The following is a 27,770-nucleotide window of genomic DNA, read 5'->3' as shown; positions in this document are numbered from 1 at the left end:
GGCTCAAAGGGGCTCTGGTTACGCCCCTTCCCCGGAGCTTAATTTACATTAAACTAAAGAACGTTTGTTTTTTAGTATAATAGCGAATCACAGCTCGTATTAAAAATATCTTTACAATCACACAGCTGGGAATTACCCATTGGTGTTAAAGGAAGTCTACCATCAAAATTCATCATGATAAACCAGGGACACTTACTCATAGATCCAGGCACTGTGACTGTGGTAATGGTCTTATATGTGTTTATTTATGGACTCCTTCCTTCTAAAATCAACTTTTACAAATATGCTAATGAGTCTGACCGGCTTTTTTTTTTCACCAGAGACCTTATCCTCCTTGCTGTAGCTTCAGTCTATTACGCTGTCTCCCCCGCTGCTTGCTCAGCACTCCTCTCCCTCTTCCTGATGTAATTGCACTGCAGTGTGAGGGGGGAAGTGCTCCTTGCAGTCTGTAACAGACTGTAATGCTACAAAACGGAGAGGCTCTCCCCAGAGCCCTTCTGTCTCGTAAAGTTTAAAAGTTTATTTTAGAAGGAAGCAGACTGTGGATAGAAGAAGATTACCAGTGTTTTCTGTGCCTGGATCAATGGTTAATCATGCTTAATATATTCAAGTATAATCTTCATTTTCTGGAATATTATCATAGCTCTCCAGATCCTAGATTCCTTTGGGAATGTATTGCCTTTAGAATCATTGTACCCAATTTCTCCAGTCTAGCAATGACACTTTCCTCTCCATTTTTACTCTTCTCCATGTAGATGCTTGTAATCATAACATCTGTCAGCTCCCTCCCTCCTCCATGCTGCCTTCAGCTGGGTGGTCACACTTCAAATTCTTGTGTCATATTAAAGTGGAGATTCTCCTCCTTAAAATGACACCAATATTTCTAGATGCTTCTGTTCAGAAGACACAGCTGTTTGTTACTAAGGCTTATTATTGGAGTGCTACTCTCAAAAGGCTTCCAAATCATGTAGGGCTTTCATGTAGGGATTGTCTGTTAAATAATTGACAGACGGATCCAAAATAGATGCTAAATTCATGCACATTGGTCTTGAAGAAAGGAAGCTGAACCAGTGTTGGCTTGGTTCTGTGCAACTTGACTTGGGGTTAGTCCAAACCTGATTTGGTCGAAGACAGCAGGTCAGTATTTTGGATGACATATTACTTAAAGGGGTTTGCATACGAACAAAAGTTAGGCCTAACTTGCTGATCTGTGGGGGTCTCATCTCTGAAACCTCAGTCGAACACCTCGTTGCTCCGTCAGACTAATGGAGCAGACGGCCGCGCATGATAGGACTGTGGATAGGACCTAAGATTTGTTCGTGGCAAAACTCCTTTACCCCTTTTTATTTTTGTTAACAATTTTTACTACTTAAATACTATGAGGTATAAAACTACTGTGAGTTATACAACCAATTAGTATGTATACACTGGTCCTCTATGATGTCTCTCTCGGAGTAACTGCTGCTTACATTACTTGTACAGTAGTCGGCAGTCGCCTGCTTTCCGTGTCACTGTGTGTGTGCAATAGTCCAGGTCCCCTTTTATCAGCAGACCCGGGCGGTGTGTGGTCTGGATGTATTTTTAGTGATGATAAGAATGGAATGAGAGATTATCAGGGCAGATATTGGACTTGCTGAGCCTATGGAATTAAAAAGGAAGTGGCACAGTAGGGATGGGGACCCTCTGCTATTAAAACAAGAAGTCACTGGAAATCTGTAAAAATAGCGAGATTTTTTTTTCTGCAAAGACAATGTAAGAATTTATTTTTTTTAAAGTTAGGAGGGTTACCTATGTTATCATAGAGTGAATATACAGAGAGGGGGCACAGATATAAACATACAATTATTATATTATGTAATGGTAGTAATAAAAGTGGGGTTCAGACGTTTCTATTGCTCTGTTAGACTGGAGAGACAATTCAGAGTTTTTGGTGCTGATTTGATTTTGTTGGTAAATTTCCTCTTAAAAGGGGTTGTCCAGAGTTTGAAAAACATAACTGCTTTCATCCAAAAACAGCGCCACACCTGAGCATGGTTTGGGCCAGTATTGCAACTCGGCTCAATCCATCTCTGTAAAGCTGAGTTGTAATAACTGCACAAACCATGATTGTGTGCGGCTTTGTTTTTGGAAGGTGTCAGCTATGTTTTTAAACCTTCCCTTTAATGGCAGTCTACAGGGGTAATCATTGAACACTTGGAGAGAATTTTCAAATTACGAACTTCATTTTATTTATTTATTTTTTTGCATGATTTTTATAGAACCATCATTGATATTGACTGATCTTGCTTGATCTTTGTATCTTTACCATGTTTTGTCTCTGGCTCTTGATCTTAAAACTCAAAAATTTAGACCGTACATCTTATATCATGTCTGAGGACATATGTACAAGAAGTTAAGAGATCCGTCCACCCTGATGTGAAGCCTTGTTTACATTCAGTCTCTAATGCAATTTCCGCCTCTGTAAAGATTCCGATTTCGGGACTACTTACCATAGTTTTTTTCTTCCATTATTGCTTCCTAAACCACTTTCGGTCAACCTCTACAATGACATGTCTCTATTTCCTGGATGTAAATGGATAATTGTGGCAAAGAGTGATGTACTTACAAAAATAATGCTATGACCTATGGACCTGTACAGTGGTTTTGTTGGTCCAGTGGTGCGTCATACGCATACTGGGGATTAATACTTCTGCCTCACCATTCTTTTTAGAATGGAAAATGTAATAAGGAGCATAACATATAAGCAACCTTACAAATATAGTATATAGGATTTCTAACCTCTGTAACAAGTAGGTCCTCCGACATATCCTGCCATTGTAGATCTCCTTCTAGATTAGTCAATAGGCTAATTAGGTTTTTGGTGTCCCCCCCCCCCCTTATATTGGCACCACAATTTTTCAAACTTTACAATTAGTATTTGATCCCCACATGTCCCTGATGCAGGGTCGGTGCCAGCAGAGGGCATACCCGGGCAAGTGCCAGGGCCCAGAGCTGCTGGGGGGACCCACATAAGGCTGTACATAAGAAATCCTTGGGGGGTAAGGGGGAACTTTATATTATAACCATGAGGATCTGTTTTTTATGATAAACTAGGAAATATTTTAGGGAACAGGAGACTATTTTAGTTTCTGAATTTTTACTGCAAAGGGGTCTACTGAGAATCTGTCGCCCAGGCACCTAAACCTGTAGCCGACCGTGCCCCGATGTCCTATGAATCTTAACCTATGGTTGAATTTGGCATTCATTCCGGTTGAAGCAATGAACCATACGTCTTATGGACAATATGTTCACCAAGAGACAACTTTCAGAGCCGACGGCCTCTAATTGGTGTTTCCCTTGGCCATGTTTTACAATTTTTTTTCTTTGTTCGGCCATTTTTTGTTGTTTATACTTTTTCCCAAAACACTAACCATTTATGGGTTAAAAAAAAACTCCACTCAGTCTCCACATTTTGTTCTTTCATGTAAGTTTATGATGACTTGCAGATAGGAAACAGGATATTGACTTAACATGTTCAGTGCTTCAGGCCATCTCGGCTTGTTTCGGAAATGGGGTTATTTTAGAACTATATTTTCATAGAACTTTTTATTTCTTTTAATCCTTGTCCCATGATTCACTGTCTAATCATCAAGTCGTGTTTTAATGATAGGAGGCACTTGAGCAGAACTGTCATCAGACCCTTATTTATAGCCAGGCCCCATTGTGATGTCAATTACCCACAAATCATAAGCCTCTGAGTTCTGTTTGTCATAAAATTTTAACAAGCTACTTTTTTGTTTTATTATGTGTAAAAGGAGCCCGGCTTTTGGTTTTTCTTTTGTTTTTCGGTTTAATTTCCCTTTTTTAAGTATAGAATCTGAGAAACATGTGATTGCTTCCAAGGATAAGGCAGTATTCCCATAATTTTTGGTATTTTACACTGTAAGGCTGATGTTTGGAATCTATACTTTAGACCCGTACTGTACACAAGAATGGTAGACTTTTGTACCCTTAATTAATTGCTAGGTGACCATCACAAAGAGACCTATGGAAGGGGATGAAGTGGTTGTGCACGTGTAACCTGGGAATTTAAGCTGATGTTCACTGAAATCACTGAAACTGGGATTCAGTATTGCACCTGTGTTTTTGGCCCTATACATGGACACTCTCCAAAGCCCCCAAGAAACGAACTCCAGATTCCTACATTCCTATCAATCCTATTGCCCTTCATTGTGTAACAAGTACTTAAAAACTGTGCACTGTGACGGCGGTAATCTTATATAATCTTATATTTGTTATCCATGACCTCTTTCCTTCTAAAATCGACTTTTAAAATTAAACTAATTAGAAGGGCTCAGGTGGGTGTTTCCAGAGGCCCTCAGTGCTGTAGCTTCACAGGCTGCTACAATGGACAGAGAAGGTCTTCCTGATGTGTCTAAATCACACAGGTGGATGAAGGGAGAGAGAAGGGGGTTAGGTGAGACCTGTTCTGCTCATTGTAACAGCCAGTGACTCTAGTAACGCCCCCAAAACCCATCCGTCTCATAAGCATAATTTTAAAAGTTGATTTTAGAAGGAAGGAGGCCATGAGTAACAAATATACACTGCCTGGACTTATGAGTAAGTGCCCCTGCTTAATATTGATTGTCGATTTTTTTTAAAAATAAAGATGAAAGGCAGGGGAAAAATAAGGACAGAGGAACGTAATTTTCTAAATAAAAGTATATTACCAAGCTTTCTATTAACATTTGCTCTGTTGATTTATAAACTTTGATGAAAGTTTAGTTGCATTCTGTCTCTTCATGTAATCCCAGATAGACTGGATCATGTTGATCCGGGCTCTGTAGGGGCAATATCATCAGTTTAAGCACTCCTTGTTCTTCTTTATACTGCAGATAGTTAATGATGTTGTCTGGATGTTTTGGAATGTTGTCAAGCTGCTGGGTACTAATAATTATATTATTGATAGGGTAGTTTTACACCTGTCTAAAACTTTTGCTCAGCACTAGAAAGTTACTATAGTGTTGAAGATAAGTACTTAATTTAGTTATTCCACATAGAATTGTAAAGCCATTTGAACTGGGCCTTTAAGAACACGATAACGGGATTCTTGCTCTGCCAAAGCATTGACCTAACGGCTTCGTAAAAACTTTGCTTTTGGAAATTTGTTCGGAATAAATTACTTTGGTTCTGATTAATCATCGGTATATTTATATGTACTGTTCCAGGATATGCCATAGGTGGGTCAAAAAGGTCTATATCCAGCAGTGCATTTAACTGTACACAAAATAATTTTGTCCTTCCTGCTCTCAGTGCATCCACCAATTATTTATCTGGACGGCTAGAATATAATTATGTATAATACCCATCATACTGGTCCAGCAGTCATGTGGCAGCCATATAATGCCCGGAAAATACTTCACTGAAATTATATTATTGTCGTTTCGTTGTGTGCGTCCCCTAAAACCAGATCAGGTTTGGCTTGGGAAGTCTAAATTAGATTAGTGTGTGTTCTCCCCATGAATTACAGTTCTCCTTGTACTGATGGGCAGTTGCCAGGCATAAAAACATAATAATACAACGCGTTTCGGAGCTCCTTGCTGAACCAGCCTTATTGTCACTTGTGTCCTCCATTCATTTTTTTCCCGTCCGGACCTCAGGAATTCTTGTAATTATAATTCTCTTCTCCCGCCGTCTTTAATTATAATGTGTGAGAGAGTTCTGCCAAGGCTCCTGCTATTGAGTTAAAGGAGCAATTCTTCCTGAGGCTAAGACGTACCTGACAGCGTTCTAGCATACGGCCCACTAAAGAGCTGCATTGTCTGTCCTGATAGCATTTATATGCAGGTATAGAGTGGCCATGAACCTGTACAGATTGTAGAAGGGAAATAGAAAAATTTGGGATGGTGCTACAAAACTAATATATTGGGCTTTGTTCACAACTGGGGCAGCATGGTGGCTGAGTGGGTCCTCCGGTTTCCTCCCACACTCCAAAAACATACTGTTAGGTTGTTTAGATTGTGAGCCCCTTTGGGACAGGGACCAATTTGACATGCTTTGTGCAGCGCTGCGTAATCTGTGTGCGCTATATAAATAAAGAATTATTATTATCATTATTATTATTACACCTGCAATGGATAATCTAATCATCCAGACAATGACCTATTCCTTTAAAATATTGTAGACCCATTCAGATTGCGTTCACACATGATGTTTGCCTTACATTTAGACTCTTAAAGGGCATCTACCACCAGGATAAAGCACTGATTCACTTGTATGGGGGTTGCATCCAGATGTACTTGCTCCAGGCTGCGGGGTAATCACAGATGATCCTGAGCAGCTAAACATGACATGGTCAGAGCTATCGAGCCGAATGCTAGATACCAGATGGTAATACCTTGTGTGGTCCATCATTGGAGAACATTCCTTTTCTATCGTTTTGGACTAACAATGTCCATTTTCTACTTTTACGTAACTATCGACAAGAAAGATATTGAAGTCCAGGGACTATCCTATAATATGATATGTCATTGGATTCATCAATCAGCAAATTATATGTAAGTAATTGGCCATTGACGGGTATAAAGCAAATTAAAGGTCATAGGCCAGTGGTGGTGAACCTATGGCACGGGTGCCAGCGGTGGCACACAGAGCCCTCTCAATGGGCACCTGGGCCATCACCCCAACACAGAGTTCGCCAGACAGGACTCAAGGCCTCCTGCAGTCCCAGGCAGCCCAGAACCCTAGAAGGAAGCTATAATGATAATCCAAACTTCTTCTCCTTATTTCTACTGTATTGGTGTCCTCAGGTGCCTATACAATTTAAACATGTAAAAGAACAGGGAGTAATAAGTTACTGCTTAAATGGTTGAATTGGCACTTTGCGAAAAATATGTCGGTTTCGGTCGTAGTTTGGGCACTCTGCATCTAAAAGGTTTGCCATCATTGTCATAGGCCATCAAGAAATATTAAAAGTGCCCATACATGGTGTAGCTCAGCGGTGTAGCATTGCAGAACTGTATCCATACATACTTTAGAACGAATAGCAAGTACAGGTGCGGCCATGTGTATCCAGGCCACCCCATGTATGGGCATTCTCGGGGCTCGTGTCTGCTATATAATAAGATTTCACGTAATCTCAAGGTGTTTGGTAAATTCCCTGCCAGCATTGCCCGGGTCACTGTGCCAAGCCAGACGCGGTTGAATTCTCGTTAATTTGGAGCAGGTGTTCGCTGATAGAAGACAGGCCGTCTGTGTAATTCGAGCCCAGCACCTGCCTCTCCCGTGTAATGTGGGGCCACGCTGCCCCTAGTAATGTTTTAATCATATACTTGTAGAATATTAATGCCAAGTCTATGAAGTGATGAAATATAAAGAAATATTCTATGGTTCTAGAATTGTTTTGGGTTCTAGAACTATACCATGTATGGCGAGTTTTTATCGATCAATCAACATGATTCCCTTTACTGTGTACAATTTAAAGTTCTGATGTTAAAATACATTTTTATTTAAAATGTAAAAAAAAAATATATATATATTTTTTTTTTTAACAAAGCATTGAAAAATTATTTCACTTTAACATTGTTCTCTCTATACCCCCTTGCTTGACATAATATAAACCAGATATTTTTACCATAAGGTTTTGATTGTATTATTTACTTTCCCTAAAGCTTTGGTGTTTTGCCAACAAAACCCAACTTTTTTTTTTTAACATCCTTTCTTAAGCACAAGACTTCAAAGTCTCCGTCTTTAGCCTTGAAACTCTGCTGGCATGTGGTATACAGATTATTTTTTTGTAAGCTGCACCCTTCTCCGAGGAAAAAAAAAAAAAAAAAAAAATTGTTGCAAGATAATTATAGAAAAGAGAAAGAGGCGCATGGAGGGGGGGGGGGGGGCCGAGGATAGACGGTGTGTACTCTGCCGATGTCTGGATGGATTTGCTCTATTGGGAATTGTAGATGGAAATGGGATCGGCAGCTTTATCTCATTTGATTTTATTTGTAATGCCTGACATAGCATAGCGTGTTAGAAAATTTTCACCAAAAATTAAGGTTGGCTTGTTACTGATTGAGGTGCGGCACTACTAACCCTACTTTATCGGCCTTATACAGAGATGTCCTCTATGGTTCCATATGATGATCCCCAGTAATTCAGTCTTTGACCTTGTGGCAGATATAGGGGATATTTCCTTTGTTAAACAGCACATTGGACAAAATGAAATGTGATATCGAGGAATAGTGAAGCCATGGGTTCCTCTATAGTTGGACTGTGAGCCTCGAGGCGGTATTCATAGCATGCGTACCTGGTCAATACGTCTTTGTATTACACTGTCTAGTCACTAATGATAATAATAATCTTGTTATTTTATTTTTTTCTTATTTATTGGTTCCAAGAGATAGGTCATCGATATCCAAACATGGATCCAGTGTCCAGCTCCCCAATTATTAGCTGATATAAGCGGCCTCCGATACTGTAGAGCAGTGGTGGCGAACCTATGGCACGGGTGCCTGAGGCGGCACTCGGAGCCCTTTCTGTGGGCACCTGGGCCATCGCCCCAGCACACCAGACAGAACTCAAAGAATCTTCCTGCAGTTGCAAGCCACTTAAAAGATGCTGCTTTCAGACCTATTTTGATACTTCCTTCTCTCCTTAGAACTGTAGGAAGAGGGAGAATGAGTAGACAGGGCCGAATTATCTTTGGAGGACCTTCTGCTGTCCCCATGATTCTCTGTGTACAGAGGTGGATGGAAATTTTCCATCTTACTACTGTGTTGCTGTCCTCAGGAGGCCAATCTGATTGAAAGTTGTTGAAGAACAGGCAGCAATAACTTGCTGCTTTCATTTTTGGTTGGCACCTCATGATAAATAAGGGGGGTTTGGGTTGCAGTTTGGGCACTCGTTCGCTAAAAGGTTTGCCATCACTGCTGTAGAGTGTTGCAGGCGGAACACTCCATATACTCTGTAGTGGCCATGTTGGGGTTCTGCTCCTATTAGTTTGGTGTTGGACGCCATCTTCCTTCTATGTTTTGTTAAACTTACTTGTAATCTTTGGTCACGTTTTTACATGCTGAATATTGCACATGTTGGACACCAAGGACCAGATGTCTAATATTTGTTCTATATCTTTTAGGACAAAGAAAATGTTGAAAGCCGTTTTAAAGAAGAGTCGGGAGAGTGTAAAGAACAACAAGAATCAAGGTTGGTGTTTTGAGATTTTTTTTTTTTAAATAAGGGGTGAAATGATTGGCTTTATTATTACAAAGCACATGTGCATTTGTTTTATCTGGATTGTGTGCATGCAGCAGGGACTAATGGCGTTTATAACCTACTCACAACTAAAACAAAACTTTTGTTTGGCTTTGATGTGGGTACCCGGCTCCCGTCTGGGGGTGCTGTGGCTGCCTGACTCTGGGCACCTGACTCTCATTTGGGGGCGCTGTGGGCACCTGATTCTTATCTAGGGGTCGCTCTGGGCACCTGATTCTTATCTAGGGGTCGTTGTGGCAGCCTGACTCCCGCTTGGGGGCGCTGTGGAAGCCTGACTCCCGCTTGGGGGCGCTGTGGAAGCCTGACTCCCGCTTGGGGGCGCTGTGGCCACCTGATTCTGAGGAAGGCCAGTGCTCACTTAATGTGGGCAAGTGTATTCCCTACCAGATCAGTGACGTCCAGTTTGTCACCCCCTGCTTATCCCTTCTAGTGAATTTTGTCCGCTTTCTGATCTTGTTTTCCAGACTGCACAGTCATGACTCCCACTCTCACATAACTTACATATCTGGGATTTTGTGTTGTAAATTTCTTTTCCTGTCTGAGCTTTTTATTACTTCTCTATGTAATGTCGAAGCCATAAATCATTATCAATGAGACTTTCTTTCTTTGACCCTCGCCCCTACTCATAAATGACCACATATGCTTTTCCGGCCCGTTTTCTATGTCTAGTAGTCAGACATTGTGTAAAGATAGAAGAAAATTTTGGTATGTTTCACTTAAAAATTACTTTTCTTTATTTGACTTTTTGATAAGATTTCAAACTTTTTTAGGGGAAAACTGCTGAATTCTAATAATTAATGTCCCATCACTGGTTTCTGGAAGTAGTATACAATGGTGATCCAGAACACTCACCGCTTGATAGTTGTCTAGCATCTCAGAGTTCTGTCATGGAACCACTTTTAAAAGAAATCTGCCACCAGGATGAAAGATTGTGCCCCCTCTGGCAAGATCGCTCTTTTTTTAAAGAGGTTGTCTGTCTGTATTTAAAATTTTGCAGGCAGGCTGGGGAGGGACTTAATGTCTCCATGTCTCCATGTCTCCTGCACCGCCGTCTCTCTGGGCAGGGCATGCAAACTGCGCTGAGTTCAGCTTCTGGCCGGCACCCTCCACCTGCCCTTGTATCTCAGCGTAGCTTCCGTGCCCGTGTGAAAAAACGACAGGGCCATGCGAGATAGCGGTGCGGGACACCAGGAGTGACGGAGAAGGGGAGTACAGCTTTGCTTTTTTTTAAAAAATCCCTCCCCAGCCCGACTCTGGATCTTCAAAAATAGTCGGACAACCTCTGTTAGCTTCTTATGCCGTTGTTTTTAAGAAAAAATGGCTTTGAAAATTATGCAAATTAAACTGAGGGTTCCAGGCTCAGTCAAGACCTTTGGAGCCCGGAGTCTCATAGGAACCAGGGCATAAGGAGCTAAAAGAAGGGCAGATCCTGCCAGAGAGGACCAGGGTGTCAAAGTGCTTGGTTTACAATCCTTCATCTTGGTGGTAGATGTCCTTTAACTCCCCCCTTCTGATTCTTCTATTTGCTGCACCACTTTGCAGGTTAGATTGAGGATTAGGTTATGTCACACAAGGCCAGTCATATATCACTTTTCTGATGCCAGCTAACTCTGTGTCTTTCAAGAATGCCATCATCCAATTTTCAATGGAAAAAATTGTATTACTCCCCAATATAATTTTTCCAACACCGGCCCCAAGATTGCATGACAACCTGCCCAATCTAACCCTTGTCTGATAGATCTGCCCATAGCTGCAACGTACAAACAGGATATCACAGTGAAATTATATGGGAAGGATAACCTGGATGGTCAATGCAAGAATCCCATTGTGGTGGTAGTCACAAAAATAGAGTGCAAAAGCCTTGTGTAAAAGCTATAAGGATTGCGATTGTCAGGTGTGAGTGGTGAATACAGTATATAAGGTGAAGAACACTGGTATTTTATGTGCTACGTGTTTCAGCCTTGTAATAAAATAATAATAATTCTTTATTTATATAGCGCACACAGATTACGCAGCGCTGCACAAAGCATGACAAATCGGTCCCTGTCCCCAATGGGGCTCACAATCTAAACAGCCTAATAGTATGTTTTGGAGTGTGGGAGGAAACCGGATTACCCGGAGGAAACCCACGCAAACACAGAGAGAACATACAAACTCTTTGCAGATGTTGACCTGGGTGGGATTCGAACCCAGGACTCCAGTGCTGCAAGGCAGAAGTGCTACTCACTCAGCCACCGTAGTAAGGTCTTCATCAGGCAGTGAAACTAAAGGCACAGTACATACATACATACATACATACATACATACATACATACATACATACTATACAAGCTGCCAAATCTGGTAACCAGACCAGGGGCCATCTTCACATATTTTTGTACTTGTGTGATGTAACGTTTCTTAAGGTTCTGAAGGTTGATGTCCTTGATACAAAAATCTTAAGGCACCTCCGCATGGAGCCGTCCCTTTGACCACACATGACTATCCTATCCACCCCCCTCCACTCATCCCTTTCAGCAGCTCAGACCAGATACTCAGGTGATCGCTCCGATGTTGGCAGTTGCCTTGGGGCACCGGAGCACCGTAATAATTGCTAACATCGTTGGACCATCTAGTCTAAATTTTAATCCTTTTGAAGAAACTTTGCAGATATATTTGTCCTTTTACTAAAGGATTTGGTCGTGTCATTCGGCCCACCAAGAAAGATGAAGGCTAAACATGGCTGGGGGCCACAGAGCACAATACAAAGAGGGCTGCCTGTAATTATACCATGTGACGGCCTGGCGTCAATGTGTCAGAGGGCCGCACTACAAACATGCACAAAAATAAACCTGTGTCGCTTCATCTTTATTATGGAATTGTATCAACAGCGAATGTTTAATAGATTGTATTCTAGTCTTATTGGTCTCATTATATATTATAATTTTACTCCCCACAGCTTGCTGGCGGACACGGGTAGTTTTATGGCAGCCTGTGCCTGGAGCTTTAGTGGCCGGCAAATGAAGCTTACACAAAGATTTACGCCTTTCTATAAAAATATAAAGGCTGCCATGGAAAACTTAGAGCTTACGTCCTCCGAATATATCAGCTGACTATAATATTGAAAGTGTATATTATATTACGGTTTATTAGGGAATCGCTGTCCATGTAATTCTCTAATATAGGAATTTACTAGTTAAAGGGAAACCTGTTACCAGATTTTATCAAACTAAACTACCAACCCCCTCTGTTAGGGAATGAAATGTCCTTAATAAATTTGCTCTTTTTTTGTGAAATCTTACATGTTTACCTATAAAAAATCTCCTGCAAAGTCGGGCAAATATGACTCTTCTTAGCTCATTTTAAAGGAAACCTACCACTTGAAGTGGCAGGTTTCAGAAGAAAAGACCGAGCAACAGCTCAGGGTGAGCTGGTGCCGGTGCTTATTTTTGTTAGTGTTTTAAACCGCGGTATCGCGGTTTAAAACACTTTTTAAACTGTATAGCTCTCCTTCACTTCCTATGTAGCCGTGCCACTTTTTAAACTGTATAGCTGTATAGCTCTCCTTCACTTCCTATGTAGCCGCGCGCATGGTAAGCGCCGAGCGCGTACCTCCCTGCGCCGGCTATACAGTTTAAAAAGTGTTTTAAACCGCGATACCGCGGTTTAAAACACTAACAAAAATAAGCTCCGGCACCAGCTCACCCTGAGCTGTTGCTCGGTCTTTTCTTCTGAAACCTGCCACTTCAAGTGGTAGGTTTCCTTTAACATGAGAAGAGTCAAGTTTATGGTCTGCAGGGGTAGTGTCATTTTAGAAGCCCCTTTCTCCTACAACAGTGATGGCAAACCTTTTAGACAACGAGTGCCCAAACTACAACCAAAACCGACATATTTTACACGAAGTGCCGATGCGACAATTTAAGCAGTAATTTATTACTCCCTGCTCTGTCACATGTTTAAATTGTATTGGCCCCTGAGGACACCAATACAGTAGAAAGAAGGAGTAGAAGTTTGGATTATCATTGTAGCTTCCCTCTAGGGTCCTGGGCTGCCTGGGACTGCAAGAGGCCTTGAGTCCTGTCTGGCAAACTCTGCGCTGGGGCGATTGCGCAGGTGCCCATAGAGAGGGCTCTGAGTGCCACCTCTGGCACCCGTGCCATAGGTTCGCCACCACTGTCCTAGAAGCACCTGGAAACAAGCTTTGTTTGTTTTTAAAGATAAGAATCTCATCTTTCAGATCCTTATCAAACTTACGGTTCTGTGAGCTGCAGAGCTGGACATACAGGCAATCAAATAATAGACGGGAATTGGATCTTTATCTGTAGCTCGCAAAGACAAACTTGATGTGATCTGAAATATGAGATCTAGGCATGTTTCTAGGTCCTATAGAACAGAAGAGAGGGATGTCTGATGCAACTACTGAACTTGACTCGTCTCATGTGAAAATGAGGTAAGTAGAGTCATATTTGCCCGAGATTTTACATAAGAGGGAATTCTACCAATTACATTTCCTGCTCTAGCTTAAGGTGCCAGAAGTTAAGTGGGGTAAAATCTATTGACAGGTTCCCCTTAACCTGTCACCAGGGACCTCATTTTCACTAAATACAGGTTGCAGAAGCTTATTACACCTGCAGTGCAAATCTGCCTTTCTGCCTTTTCTAAGCATTTGCATTACAATATAATTGTGTGTTATAACTTACCTTGCACCTGACAAAATCATTGGGTAGTCACAGGGGCTGGACTTTGGTTTGGATGCATTTCAAAAAACAATATGTGACTTGTCTGTGTTACTCACTCCTCAGAGCTTGTCCCCCCCCTTTGTGCTCCTGTACAGCTCCTCCTCCTGCTCCTTCTCACAGCCTGGTCTGTCTGACACAGTGGGGGAGGGAGGGGCTGTACAGGAGCACAAAGATGGAGGCAGCCTGCAGCTCAGACAGGTCACATGTTGTTTTTTAAAACGCATCCAAACCAAAGCCCAGCCCAGCCCCTGTGACTACCCCAGAATTTTTTCAGGATGCAAGAGAGGCATTGTTGCACTGCAGGTGCCATGGGCTTTTACAATCTGTCTAGTGAAAATGAGGTCCCTGGTGACAAGTTCCCTTTAAGCAGAAATTATACAAATTTTTTTTTTTTTAAAGGGGCTGGTCACAGATGACCTTTATCACCTGTCCTATGGGTCTGTGATCAGTGATGAAGACATGACATTAGGCATAAGTGGTCAAATTCATGGTGCCCTCTATACTGCTGATGGTGCCTATGATGCTTACCCATAACCCCCCCCCCCCATGCATTTGTGTAAATTTAACATATTTTAAGAGATATTTGAATACCGACAATCTATGCAGGAAAAGCCACAAGACAAATACTGCTGTTCTGATTAATACAAAGCCTCAACACGCTACACTAGACCTGACACATTTACATTTTTCACAGATTGTCCCTTTAAATGAACCCTCTGTGTTATGAACGTGTTCCCGAGTTTCCATGAGTCCGATAAACTCGTGCAGTTCCCGCCTTATGAATGGAGTTGAGACCTTTTCCTCAAGCCCCTGCAATCTTGACTAAGACTTTGTCCTTTAGGGAGAGAAACAAAAATGATGTCGCCAAAACAAAACTTCCTTTGTCTAACAAGAAGAACGTCTCAACTGTTTCTGGTTTGCCGTGTGATGTTCTGCCCAGTTCTTTGGCCGCTATCGGGGACGACACAACAATTATATCTCAGGCTTCTACAGATGTGAAACAATTGTGATGATCATATTGCTGGCATCAAAGATCTCCCCTGCGGATATGTGTTTTGCTCCTGTTTTAGGAGTTGTTGCTCTCTTCTTTATGATGTGTACCTTAAGCCACCTCTTTGGCTTTCAGCTTCTCTTGGACTGCATGTCCCAGCATGCACTGCAGCCACAGAATCCTTACCTGGGGTAATGAGTGACGTGCTACAGCAGATATTTTATTAACAAAGTTGATTATCATCATAGGGAGTTTATATATTTCTATGTCTTGTGTAATAAAACATTGTAATGTATTCTGGGTGATGACATTCACATTGGCATAAAGACACAGCATGGTACCACTCATGACTTGCCCGCAGCCTCGGGTGATCTGAACTAATGAATGAGCCTGATGATTAATTTAACCTGTAAACGCGTCATAGCGTCATGCACTAAATAATTTACCTATAAAGCATGAAATGACTTCTTAAAATTATCTCCTCCTAAAATTGTTATATAGGAAGTCTAAGAAGCTTTCTTATATAACATGTAGCTGACCTGATTATACGTGGAGGGAAAGTTTTTGTTATAGGACACTGGTGCCTCCATTGTCCCCAACCTTGAAGACCATATGTGATGTATAGTGATCTGTCACATAGAGGTAATTGATAAATATATGATTTCCTGTGGCCACCACCAGGGGGAGGCTGTTTGTATACATGACATCATGTAACATCAAGAACCAAACTGCAAGAATTTTACTGCAGGCAGTCCCCAGAAGTTGAATTTGTATGTAAGTTGGAACTGTATATTCTTATAACAGAAGCTCCAGGCAAATTTTTATTTTTTGTCCCAATGAAAATTGTATTTTCAAAGTTTTTTTGCTATTATGGGAACATGTATTTTCAATAAACCTTCATTACAGACGTCTTACAGCTGATCATTGCAGCCTGGGACTAAAGTAAAGCATCCAGAGAGCTTCAGAGGTCACAGAGGGCAGAAAGGTCCGTCTGTAACTAGGGGCTCGTCTAAGCTGGGTGTCCTTAAAGGGGTTTTCCGACGAACCACTGGATAGGGCCTAACTTGTTGATTGGTGGGGGTATTGGTGATGAGACCCCCACAGATCGCGAAAATGAGGGGTCCGATGGGGTCCCAGGTACCTCAGTCAGCCCCCTTGTTGCTCCCAGAGATAAATGGAGCAGGCGGCGATCAGCAATTGACATCAGCTCCATTGCGACTTATGGAGCAGAACGGTCATGCGTGGCCATCTGCTCCATTAATCTCCGGACCCCTTGTTCCTGTGGATAGGTCCTTACTTGGTTCGTCGGAAAACCCCTTTAAATCGAGGACTGTCTGTAGTGGATTTGGAGCTCTGTTTTTGGGAAATGGTTACATAAATCACTATTTTTATGCCGTTTCGGCACTGGTCCATTTACCTAATGCATATGGGGGTCTCCTTGAAGAAGAATCGGCCATGTTGGATTTCAACATATTTTGTTCTCATTGAAAATAAGCAAGATGTTTTGGGGCAGTGGCTATTAAATGTGTATGGATTGCTTAAAGGCTGAGGGCACTTGTTCCGAGACATCTCAGCTGATCTAGAGTAAGGTTTAGTTTTTAAAGTTGTATAATTTTACAAAAGGCATCTTTTGGGTGCCAGTAAGATATTTGGCTCTTGCCGCACTCCACTTCCTGTGTAACCATTGACGGTAACCGATTGGTTGATCAGCCTTAGTACTTCCTGTGATGTTGGGAGACACAGGAAGAGGAGTATAGCGTGATCTGTGTAACAGCAAGCAGTATGTACAGCTTTATAATGTTACTGCCACCTAGTAGAACCTCTTTTAGCAGACTTTTACCCCTTTAAGCAAGACTAATTGAAAAGTTGCTTCATTTTCTATTTTAGAAGCCTAGGCACAAGTGCTGGACACATTCAGTTACTGTTGGCAATTATTTTAACACATGAGGATAAAAGGAATGGCTCAATATAGTCTCTGAATAAGTTCATTAAGTCTTTCCGTGTCCCGGTTTGTAACATGGAACACCATGAAGTTTGAAATGTAAAATGACTTTCAACACATCTGTATTACAGACCCCTGTAGAATGAGCTGCTATTGATCATACGTAATTCATGATTTTTTTTTCTTCCCTTTTAAAGTCTAATCCAGCACTTCTACGTTCTGGCAGACGGCTTAAATTACACGTCTTGCATGTTTTTTATGTTCCCTTTTTTATTGGGTCTGGCAGGAGGTCAGATGGTTCATTATAGCATTCTTAGTCCTTATGGATTCATGCTTGTTTGGGCCTCATACAACCACTAGGTCTATGGGTCATTGACTGGAGATTTCCTTCAGGAGTTATGAAAAAGCACTTATTATGGAGATCTGCTGAGCCTTTAGTTAAGTGGGTCTTTCCGGTCTATCATCTGCTGGATCAGAATTCAGTTTTGTGTGATGAATCCTAAGTTAAAAATAGCATGCCTAATGAGGGACCATTTTATAATGGTAGGATCTGCTTAAAATGAACCTGTCAGGTGATTATTGCAGACATGTCTGAAAATCAGATGAGACGGGTAAGAGAGGCTGAGCTATTTAAAATATATTTATAGAAATTGGCGGGAGTACAGAAAGTTGATAATCACTGTGTGGGCGGGGTAATCGGGACTCTCATTGCCAATCACTGTGTGGGCGGGGTAATCGGGACTCTCATTGCCAATCACTGTGTGTGGGCGCGGTAACCAGGACTTTCACTGCCAATCACTGTGTGTGGGCGGGGTAATCAGGACTTTCTCTGTGTAAGGCTACCTGCACAGAACATATACAGATCTCAAAAAAGCATCCGGTGGACCTTTTGTTTGCATCTTCTGTGTCATCACAGACCGATGACCTGTGAAAATCACTGCCAGGGATGCAAACACAGGCAGGAATAGAACCTGCTCTATCTTTTACGTCTCAGGCAGTCCTCACATGCATGAGGCTGTGAAATTATGGTTCTTGTAAATGAGCCCATATAAGCAAATGAGGATGTGTGCTAGCAATAGAAAATACAGCTAGCAAATTTCCTCATTTTCTTTTTGTGTGCAGGTAGCCTAAGTAGGGTAATCAGGACTCTCACTGTCAATCACTGTGTGTGGGCGGGGTAATCAGGACTCTCACCGTCAGTCACTGTGTGTGGGAGGAGTAATCAGGACTCTCACTGTCAATCATTGTGGGTGGGAGGGGCAATCAGTACTCTCGTCAATCAGTGTGTGTGTGCTGAGTAATCAGGACTCTCAAGTTGACCATGAATCTACAAATTCTTGACCAAATTAATAAATGTTATCTTCATTCTTGATTAAAATGACACAGGTTGCATTATTAAAATCTCTTACAACTGTAATTTTTCACTAATTTATGTAATTTTCAGAGAAACCATGCTACCTTTATTACAAGGCAGCCCTAAGGCTATAACACTTGAATTTTGGGGAAATATTGAGTTTGCGTGCAATTTTACAGTGAATCACTTTTTATGTATTACCTAGTTTCTACCACCAATTTTATATGATCAGTTGATATTAGAGATGAGGGAATGTCCCAGGTTTGGATTTGCTGAAACTTTGTTGAATTTTTCAATAGATTCGGAACAGGTCCAAATAGGTTTGGTCCAAACGGATGTGGCATCAATTGTTCTGGAGGTTAATAACCCTGACAGTAGTATTCTAAAACAGATTGTTCATGAAAAGCTCCTATCTCCTTTTGTTATTTTTTTGCGTGTTATTTTTTTCATTTTCCGTTGTCCAAGATGGGATGAATGACTTTGAGTATCTTTCCACATTTTTAAAAGAGGAGGAAAGCTTTAGATTAACGTTGGTGCCTGAAAAATGGCAGATTTATACCATTTCTCTATTTTATATATAGTTGCGCATAATTGTTAGTGCATACTCTGTGTTTTATTACAGTTTTATATATGCTTTCAGATTCCATATGTTTTCCTATAGGCAATTTCTCTTTTTAAAGCAGAGGAAAGGACAATGACATGCCGGTCCAGGATTGTTGCTATTTTGGTTGTCGGGCATCCTCACTGTATGGAAAACGTTAAATTCTGAGATAAACATTGGAAATTGACCTATTTCTGTGTGTCTTGTTGTCCCATATTTCTTTTACTGTTGTGTTCAAGAGAAAACATTGTCGGCAATAGTAAGAAAAATGTGGCTCTCCTTTTCAGAAGGAAGCTGACAGCCCGGTGTCTCTACAAGTTCATCCGCCTCCTGAGCACACAGTGCCGGCTCCTCCATTCACCGGACAGAAAGGGAATGCGGACGCCATTGTACTTGCGTGTGGGTCTAAAAATATTGACTCTGTTTCCAGAGATGTTTGCAGGGTGCGTTGCTCAGGAGATTCTTTTCCTGTTGCCGTAGAGGAATGGGGGCACTGATAGAGTACCCAGAGATATCAGAGCGGATGTAGCGAGCAGAGACGAAACATCCCAGTTTCTGGAGGCACGCCAGTGGAATTTATGAGGTAGCCGTCAAGTACAATCAGTCTGTCAGCAGGAAAAAGTAATGGAGAGGCGCCTAGCAGGACACAAAAGGCACGTAAATGAGTTGCGAATGGCTGTGTCATCTACAATGAATTCATATTTGGGAAATTTCTGCTGTATCAAGCGTTTGGGGTCATTCATAGCAACCTGTTTGATTGTGACTTCTTATAATTCCTGGTGGGAAGGGAAGAAGCGGAGGGATGGGAGTGGTGAGGTAGGTTCATCACTTCCCTATGGCTAGGGTGCTAATTTACTGGGGCTCATTTCATGGAGATCCAATGTCATGTGCATCCAGCAATAGGAAAAATGGGGCACTGAAAATCCCCTCGTGTCCTATATTAAACGGAAAGCAGGTGATCGTCTGGAGTTCCAACATTATTGGTGAATAGTCGATAAGTGTCTTTCTGGTGCAACCTCTTCAAATAAAGGGTTTGTAAATTTTGCTGAGCTCCCGTAATTATTATGACCATGTTATGGATTTTTCAATACCAAGTTGAGCACTTGTTTGTCCTCCAGGGGGCGCTGCTTAGTTAGAATTCTGAAGGGCATGAATAGAACACTTTGAGATCTCGTCATCGGGGCATAGGCCCATTGACCCTGCCACCCACGAGATGGAATTATCATGCTAAAATAAAAGTCAGCCCAAATGAAGTGGAGAGCATCAACGAGATTAAATCACAGAGTAGTTTATACATTTCCAGTCTTTGCACTTTCGTGGGTGGATATGGATGTAATGGATCAAGTCATGACGGACTGAACAAAGGACCTAACAGTTCATAAGACTTTATAAAACATTGCAGAATGGCAAGAGAAAAGACAGAGACTTTGGATTTAACTTGGGGGTTATCTTTCCTTTATACAAGTTTGACAGATTACTAAATTTAATAGATTAGAGGTTTGCTATAGGCTCCACTGACGGGTTGACTGTCAAGGGGGATTTTCCTTGTCTCTACCACTAGTCAGGAGTTCCCTTCATTGTGCAGTTCTAGCGCCAGAGCCTAAACAGATCATTGGTTCAGGGATGGTTGTCTGACGGCTAGCAATCTGATAGTTTTGACCTATCTGTAGAGTAAAGGTATTATGTGTGGACACATGATGATGTACTCCTAAAGGGTTTGTCCACTTCTTGGGTGGTACTTGTGGGTGTTTTTTTTTAACTGACAATTTTTTTTATTCCGTAATGACCTCAATATCCACACTATACCCCCAAATTTTACTTGCACCTTTAATTATATTGATTATGCATAATTTAGATTTATCGGACAAAGTGATTATGGACCGATACTAATCAACCCAATAAAACCCAAAAACCGTTGGCTTACACTACATTTTAGATTTCCTTTTTGAATGATACATTTTTCATATAGTATAGTTCTCCTTAGATCAAGATTGATGTTCTTTGTAGCATGAGACCCGGGCCCTTGTCGTTGCTCCGTGGTGTGAGTAATGGTGTCGCTTCCTCCTACCTTGAACTCCACAATTCTTCTTCTTGGTTGAAGGTGTCTTAGATATCAATGACCTTTTCACTGATGATTTGTCTTACAGGTCAAGATCACGCTTATAAAAGAGTCCGCCCTTCCCTCTGTATGAAAAGTCACCGTCTTCGCCTGTAGAAGTTTCTTTTATTGCCCTCCACCACGTTATAAACCCCACAAAGGTGGATCATATATTACACAGTGAAGACAGGCCGGAGTATTGTAGTGGGAATGTCATTGTGAAGCCAAATACAACACGAGTGTAATGCAGAGAAGGTCTTTACATTAAGTGCTATTTATTTCCGCGTTTTTTTTACTCCAGTCCTGTAAATCTTTCACCGCTTCGTCCAAGTTCATAGGAAAGTCTTCTCTTTCAATGCTTTCCCATGAATCCCGGGCTGAATTAGTCTTTCTATACAAATGGATTTCCGATTTCCCGTTCGCTTCCCTTCTCCCCCCCGCCATTATTTTCTTCCTCTTCGTTGCAAAGTCTTATATTCCCATCCTTGCTTGTTTTACTGTTGTTTTGGGATGTTAACCATGACTTTATGAGATTCGTTTCAGGAAGAGTTTTGTAAAGGCAAAGGCTGCCTTATTCTAAAAACCGTATATACTCGAGTATAAGCCAAGTTTTTCAGCAAAATTTTTGTGCTGAAAAAGCACTGCTCGGTTTGTACTTGGATATATATAAAAATAAACTCTGTACTCACCTCCTCCTCTGTCCGCCTGCAGCACCAGGTCCGTGCGAGCTAGCGGCGCACAGACTATGGGATCGGCAAGTGGCTATATAAAGGAGGCAGGGGGCTGGCTATATATACTGGGGGGCTGACTAGATATATACTGGGTGTAGGCTGTGACCAATGCATGCATTTCCTTCCCTAGGCTTTTTCTTGAGTCAATAGGTTTTCCCAGTTTTTTGTGGCCAAATTAGGGGCCTCTGCTTATATAAGGGTTGGCTTATACTCGAGTATACATATGGTAAGTCATGGTGACTTTTTACAAGATGTTTTGTATAGGTCTTTAACGCTCCTTCGATAGGTTAATGAAATGGTTATTTTAGAAATATCGATACTTTATATGTAATATATTCTAGATGCTCAAAGGGTCAATGGTGCAACTTAAAAAAAAATGGCACCACTTTTGTTCACGGGTTGAATTTTGTATTAGTTTAGTTTTTTATTTTTTTTTTTCCCTCTAATCTCTTATATCCCATATGTTTTATATAGAGAAAGTGCTAGTGCCTTAGCAGCCATGAGACCTCGGCGATGGCAGACTGGTGTACTATGGTCAAGGCATTAGACAAAATCCCACTATTTTATATAACCTCATCCACAACGTGACTACTCAACACCAGGGAATGAAGTAAAAAAATTTAAGACATGACTGAAGGTTTTACAACTTAACATATTAAGCAGATCTTGAACAAGGTTTTCTACCCATCCCTTGGGGATGTCAGTCACGGAGTTACCTGAGTATAGAGTCAACCGTAAAGTAATGCACTCGACAGATCAATACAACTGCTATAGATAGGCTGGAAAATCGCCGTAAGCTTTCTGCGAATTCTCTGGTTACATTAGATGGGTCAATTGATTAATTCTTCAAGGCCAAACCACTCGCCAGCAGCGATGCTTTAAGCAGATAACTGTGACCTCTTAGTGATGAGAGCGCAGTCCACAAACATCAGGCTCCAGAATTAGGAAAACATTGCACATTTCTTCCAAAAACAGCGCTACATCTGTCCACAGGTTTCCTGTGGTATTACATCTATGGCCTATTCTGGTTTATGGAGCTAAAATACCAGGGACGGCCCATAGTGAGATTTAGTAGCACTTCTGAAAGGCGACGGCCGTGTTTCCCCCGCCATGGTCTTCCCGATACAGTAAATGGGAGTTTCTGGAGTTGAAGACAATTAATGCAAGTACTAAGGATTGGAAAAAAAAATGATGGATCAGATTAGATTTATTTTGTCTTTTTGGGCAAATTTCTACTTTCCCAATATTGATGACTTTGATGGCCACTATAGTTTTTTTAGGTTATTGGGGGCTTCTAATAACTTTTTTCTCAAGTTTATAGATACCCTGTAGGCCCTATGTGAGTCTCCAAGACATTGCCATCCATGGGGGTCACACACACCCATATTCCATGGCTTTCAAACAGCAGCACCATACATGGGGTGCGCTAATGTGACAGTCCTCCTAGAAGTCCTTAAACTCACTTTTTTTTCCATGTGCAATGCAAACAACAGAAACTTCCATCTTTCGGCTTGAAAAACTGTCTGTCCCAATATAATGTATACATTTTTCTATGCCTTTATCCACTCTAACCATCGACTTGTCATTAGCGCTTGATGTAAACCTTCTAGCCCAAGGCCTGACGTCTGAAATAAAATACATTAAAAAAAATCAATATTTGGTAAAGCAATAATTTTATTTTTTATTGAACCAACACCAATTTGTCCAATTTTATAAAAATTATGGAAAATTTTTATAAATCCTTTTTATTTATTTGAATGTATTTTTCTTTTCCAGCAGAAGAAAATGTACAACATATTTTATTCACTGGGAATAATGTGGATTATCCAGTTTCATCCAGTCCGGGGATCCAGAGTGACCTCTACAAAATGGGCTTTACCAAAGGAGTCTCTGTCTCTTTACCATCATCTCCTCTGCTCCCTCGCCAGTCGTACGCTATGCAGCAAAGGGCTCCAAAGAAGTCGCCAGGTATATTATTTTCTGTGGTTATTCAATTCTATTTTTTTTTTTTATTTCTTACTGGAAGTGGCCAAATTATTCACCTTGTGGGCAACTTAAATGTTTTCCAATTGGAAAACAACATTTTTGTCTCGAAAGACATATGGTTTTTCTGTTCTGACTGTACCCATAATGCACCACTGTAACTGCAACGATGGAAAACGTTTTATAATGTAGGGCATAAAGCACCTTTATTTGGGTTAAAGGGAATGTCCAGTTGTAGATTTGGACAAGAAAGAAATTTGGTTTCTGAATGTAAGGGATCATTAGGCGGGGTCTGTCCACTGTGCATCTGCAAAAAAAATGCTCACATGTGATGGCCGTTTTTTTTTTTTTTTTTTTTACCATCCATTTTTTTCACATCCACAAAATAAAAAAATCAAGTAGGTCTCTAGTCTAACATTTTCCTGGAGATTTCTGTAACCTGTTACTCTTTTGTGTATGTTGTTAGTAGCTGCAAGATTGTAAAAATTGGATTTAGGCTACATTCGCACAAACGTATGCTCACCCGGCTGTAGTCGTCACACTGGAGAGGAGGAGCAGTGAGTGCTGCTCGCCCATCCCCTCTCCATTGGAAACAGCACTGCACAGCTCTTTCTTTTCCACATGTATGGTGCCGTGGGGTCTCCATAGCCGTCTAAGGGGACTTGTAATTTTGCAGCCGGATATGCGTCCCGATGATGGTTGTGTGAATGGGGCCTAACTTTGTTCTGAGAGTGTTGCCATACTATAGCATGGGAGGGGTTCTCCTCACACTGCTGTTCTCTCAGCTCTGTGCAAGAACAAATAAGAATTTGTTTATTTTTGAACAAAGCTAATTGCTACTTTATTTTGGGAGTAGTAAAGTACATCTTTGCTTTGTCCTCTCCTCGTGTGTTACACAACCTTGAGATGAAGTGAGTTTATTTCATATGTGCTGCTGTGATGATGGATGAAGGGTAACCCTACACCATTCTGGGTCATGTGTATAAAGTTAGAGGTTTTCATGGACAGATCAGATTTTCTTAATGGCCTGTATTAAGAGGGAAGACCCATTCCCTTGTGAGGTGTCAACCAAATGAATCAAGTTCAAAGGATTTTTTTTTCGTATTTACTAGTTCTACAATTTCCCAATATTCTTTTTGTTTCAATTTCTAAACACCTTCAACAAATTAGTTTGGACAGTGCTCTGTGAGACATATATTGTGGAGCAAGATTATTATCAAGCAGGATCTTGCTCATGTTTTTTAGAGTCTATAGGTGTCTTTTGTTGGTCAGATTTGCCATAGCCGCTCAGACAGCGTGATAAATACGGCACATGAGGTCGCAACTGCTTCTTAAGTTGAGTGACCAGTTCCTGCTCATAGTGTGTGAAGCCAGATCACAGAGGTGCTAGGGTAGCCGCTCAGGCTCATTAGCATAATTTTAAAAGTGTAACAGCACAGAGGCACCCTGGCAATGCCTTCCAGAGCCCTTTTGGCGCATTAGCATAATTTTAGAACAATAGAAATGGGGGAATTTATCAGTGCAGAACAGTTTTAGTTGCCCATGGAAACCAATCGGAGCTCAGTTTTCATTTTCCCCACAGCTGTTTATTAAATTAAAGCTGAGCTCTGAGTGGTTTCCAGTTTTACTTAACAGAGCTCGACTTTAATTTAATAAACTGCAATGGGAAATGAAAGCTGAGCTCTGATTGGTTGCCATGAGCAACTCAAACATTTCGGTTTTGACACTTTTGATACATCACTCCCACAATAAGCTTACAATCTATGCAACTTGAGACCCAAATTATATCAATGGATTCCAAAAGCATGTTTTTTTTTTTTAATTATGTAGTGAACAGATGAGATATTTCATTATCCAAATCTGGATGTGTTTTAGTATTAAGTATTTTTATCTTCTTGTGGGATCACTTCAATCAGAGAAAAAGTCAAAACTTTCATTTCAGTTTGTTTTTAGTGAAAACACGAAAAATGTATCCACAAGAAACATGAACTGGGCCATTAATCTGCGCTGGAGGTTTGGGTTTCTCCTGAGAGTCGCTTGCTGAGTTCATAAAACACGTTGATGTTCATGAAGGTCTCGGGGATGAGGGGATTGTTTTGGATTTGGATTACGTGTAAATTTGCCTGTGGGGATTGGAATTGTCAGCTGTTAATTGTCCGTATTATTATGACTACAGATGGATTGCTGGACTTTAAATATATTGCACAAGGTACCCAGGTCCCAGAAGAGGCAACTGTCTTGCAGATTGAAATGTTGTTGATGTTTTTGTAAATTAGTTTTTTTTTTATTTTGGTGGAGAATTTCTAGTCTGTAACCACATTTTTCGTTTGCTCTTAATATTCCCTTATAATTTTTTCCAGTTGTTCATTGCATCCTGGGGCTAAATTTCAGTAAATTATAAGCATCCATAAAGCTTGACCAGCGGTCACAGTGGGCAGAGAGGTCCGTTTGTAACTATGAGTTGCCTGTAGGTTGGCTGTTCTTAAAGGAAATCTTGGCAACATCCAACTCCATCATGATAAACCAGGGACACTTACTCATAGATCCAGGCACCGTGACTGTGGTAAACTTCTTATATTTGTTATCCATGCCCTCTATCCTTCTAATATCAACTTTTGAAATTATGCAAATGAGCCTCAGGGGCTACCCTAAACACTCTGTGATATGGCTTTACATGCTGTTACACTGTCTCACCCTCCACTCTGCATTCTCAGCACCTCCTGCTCACAGTGTAACAGTCTGTAATGCACGAAGGGGCTCTGGAAACGCCCCAAGTGCTAGTTATTATTAGGCTTGTTCAGTTGACAGGTACTCCTTCGGATATGCCACACCGGGGCCTGGACTTTCTTTGGTGGCTGTAGACAACTGAGGCCCAGAATACCGGAGTGGCCGGCTTATGCGCCCTCAGGCACACTGTGGTCAACGTGCTTGATATTGGGACTGGAGGATGGGCCTTCAGCCTGGCAGGTCTACCGGAGGTGGTGTGTGGAAGAAATATGGAGGGAGAGGCTGATGCAATAGGTTTCTCTCTGGGGCAATCCCTTAGGTGTATATAGGAGTCCCTGGATGATGGAGGTTGGCGCGCCTGTGATTGTGTAAATCCTGGATCACTGAGCCACGTTGTGCAAATCAGCTCACAGTTCTTTATTCAACTTCAAATGGCAGGCAACGACAGAACAGCAGCAGCAGATCTAGCGAGCTGGAAGGTTTATGAAGATAGCTGGTCCGCAGGAAAGTTTACTCACAGCCCGGTAGTAACTTCAGGCTGGGCAGGTAAAGATGGAGCCGAGTGCGAATAGTGGACCTCTGCTCTGGGGCTTAAGTCTCCCGACTTGCCCTGGGTGCTAGGCAGTGGCCTGAGGCACATCTGGTTCCAGGTATTAGGACAATGGCTGGTGCTGTTCTGCAGGAGCTGCACTCTCCTCTGCTTGCTTTGCTGACATGTGCTCCAAGATGGAGTCTCTGCTCTGTCTAGCTTTTACTCTGAGTCTGAAGACCGTGTGTTCCCGTCCACCAAGGGTTTTTATACTTCCTTGGTCAGATGGTAGCACTCTCCAATCAGCTTCCAGCTTGCTTTACAATAGTATAGAGATTCTTATTAGACAACAACATTTCATATTGTTAACTCTTGCCTTACCAGGCAGTGGCTACAACTGCAATTACAAAGTTCTCCAGAGTATTTAGAGTCCTCCTAGTGAAGTGATCAGTCTCCCTAACAGCTCTTCACATGGAGAGGGCTGTATTCGCAACAACCACCTTGCCTATGCATTGGGAGGGGTGTTGCAAATGCATCCTCAACAAAGCATGTCAAGTTTTTGGGAGCCGCTTCTTCTCATCCATCTTTCTTAAAGTCAGGGGTATCAAATATGTTGAAATCCTACTTGCCCAATTCTTCTCTTAGGCCCCGCCATAGACTTCAGATGGTCGTCCGACACTACTGACACCAGCAAATTTAACTGATGTTCATCCAAAGAGTACAACCACCTGGAGCAGGTTTTCTTGATATTCCTTGATGTTGATATTGTAGATGACTGCTTTGCCTTATGTGTTTTGGCCACTTTACTGTGTAATTATGGGATTGGATATTAGTCTTAATGACCCTCATA

The 27,770-nt window shown here is 41.5% G+C and overlaps 1 protein-coding gene across 3 annotated transcripts in view; it reads left to right on the top strand.

The window, feature by feature from the left end:
• The window catches only part of TANC1 (tetratricopeptide repeat, ankyrin repeat and coiled-coil containing 1), a 138,879-nt gene that overhangs the window by 39,871 nt on the left and 71,238 nt on the right, over positions 1–27,770 (top strand). For 2 of the 3 annotated variants that reach the window (XM_072121949.1, XM_072121947.1), the window contains exons 2-3: positions 9,110–9,177; positions 23,458–23,649. In XM_072121949.1, coding sequence (XP_071978050.1) covers positions 9,120–9,177; positions 23,458–23,649 — 250 coding nt within the window. In that variant the 5' untranslated portion in view covers positions 9,110–9,119. The remainder of the gene's footprint in view (positions 1–9,109; positions 9,178–23,457; positions 23,650–27,770) is intronic. The other variant, XM_072121948.1, reaches the window with a different exon arrangement.

This window comes from Engystomops pustulosus, chromosome 8 (genome assembly GCF_040894005.1).
Source record: "Engystomops pustulosus chromosome 8, aEngPut4.maternal, whole genome shotgun sequence".
NCBI lineage: Eukaryota > Metazoa > Chordata > Amphibia > Anura > Leptodactylidae > Engystomops > Engystomops pustulosus.
The sequence above is the reverse complement of the archived record's forward strand: the minus strand, read 5'-3'. Positions and strand labels throughout refer to the sequence as shown.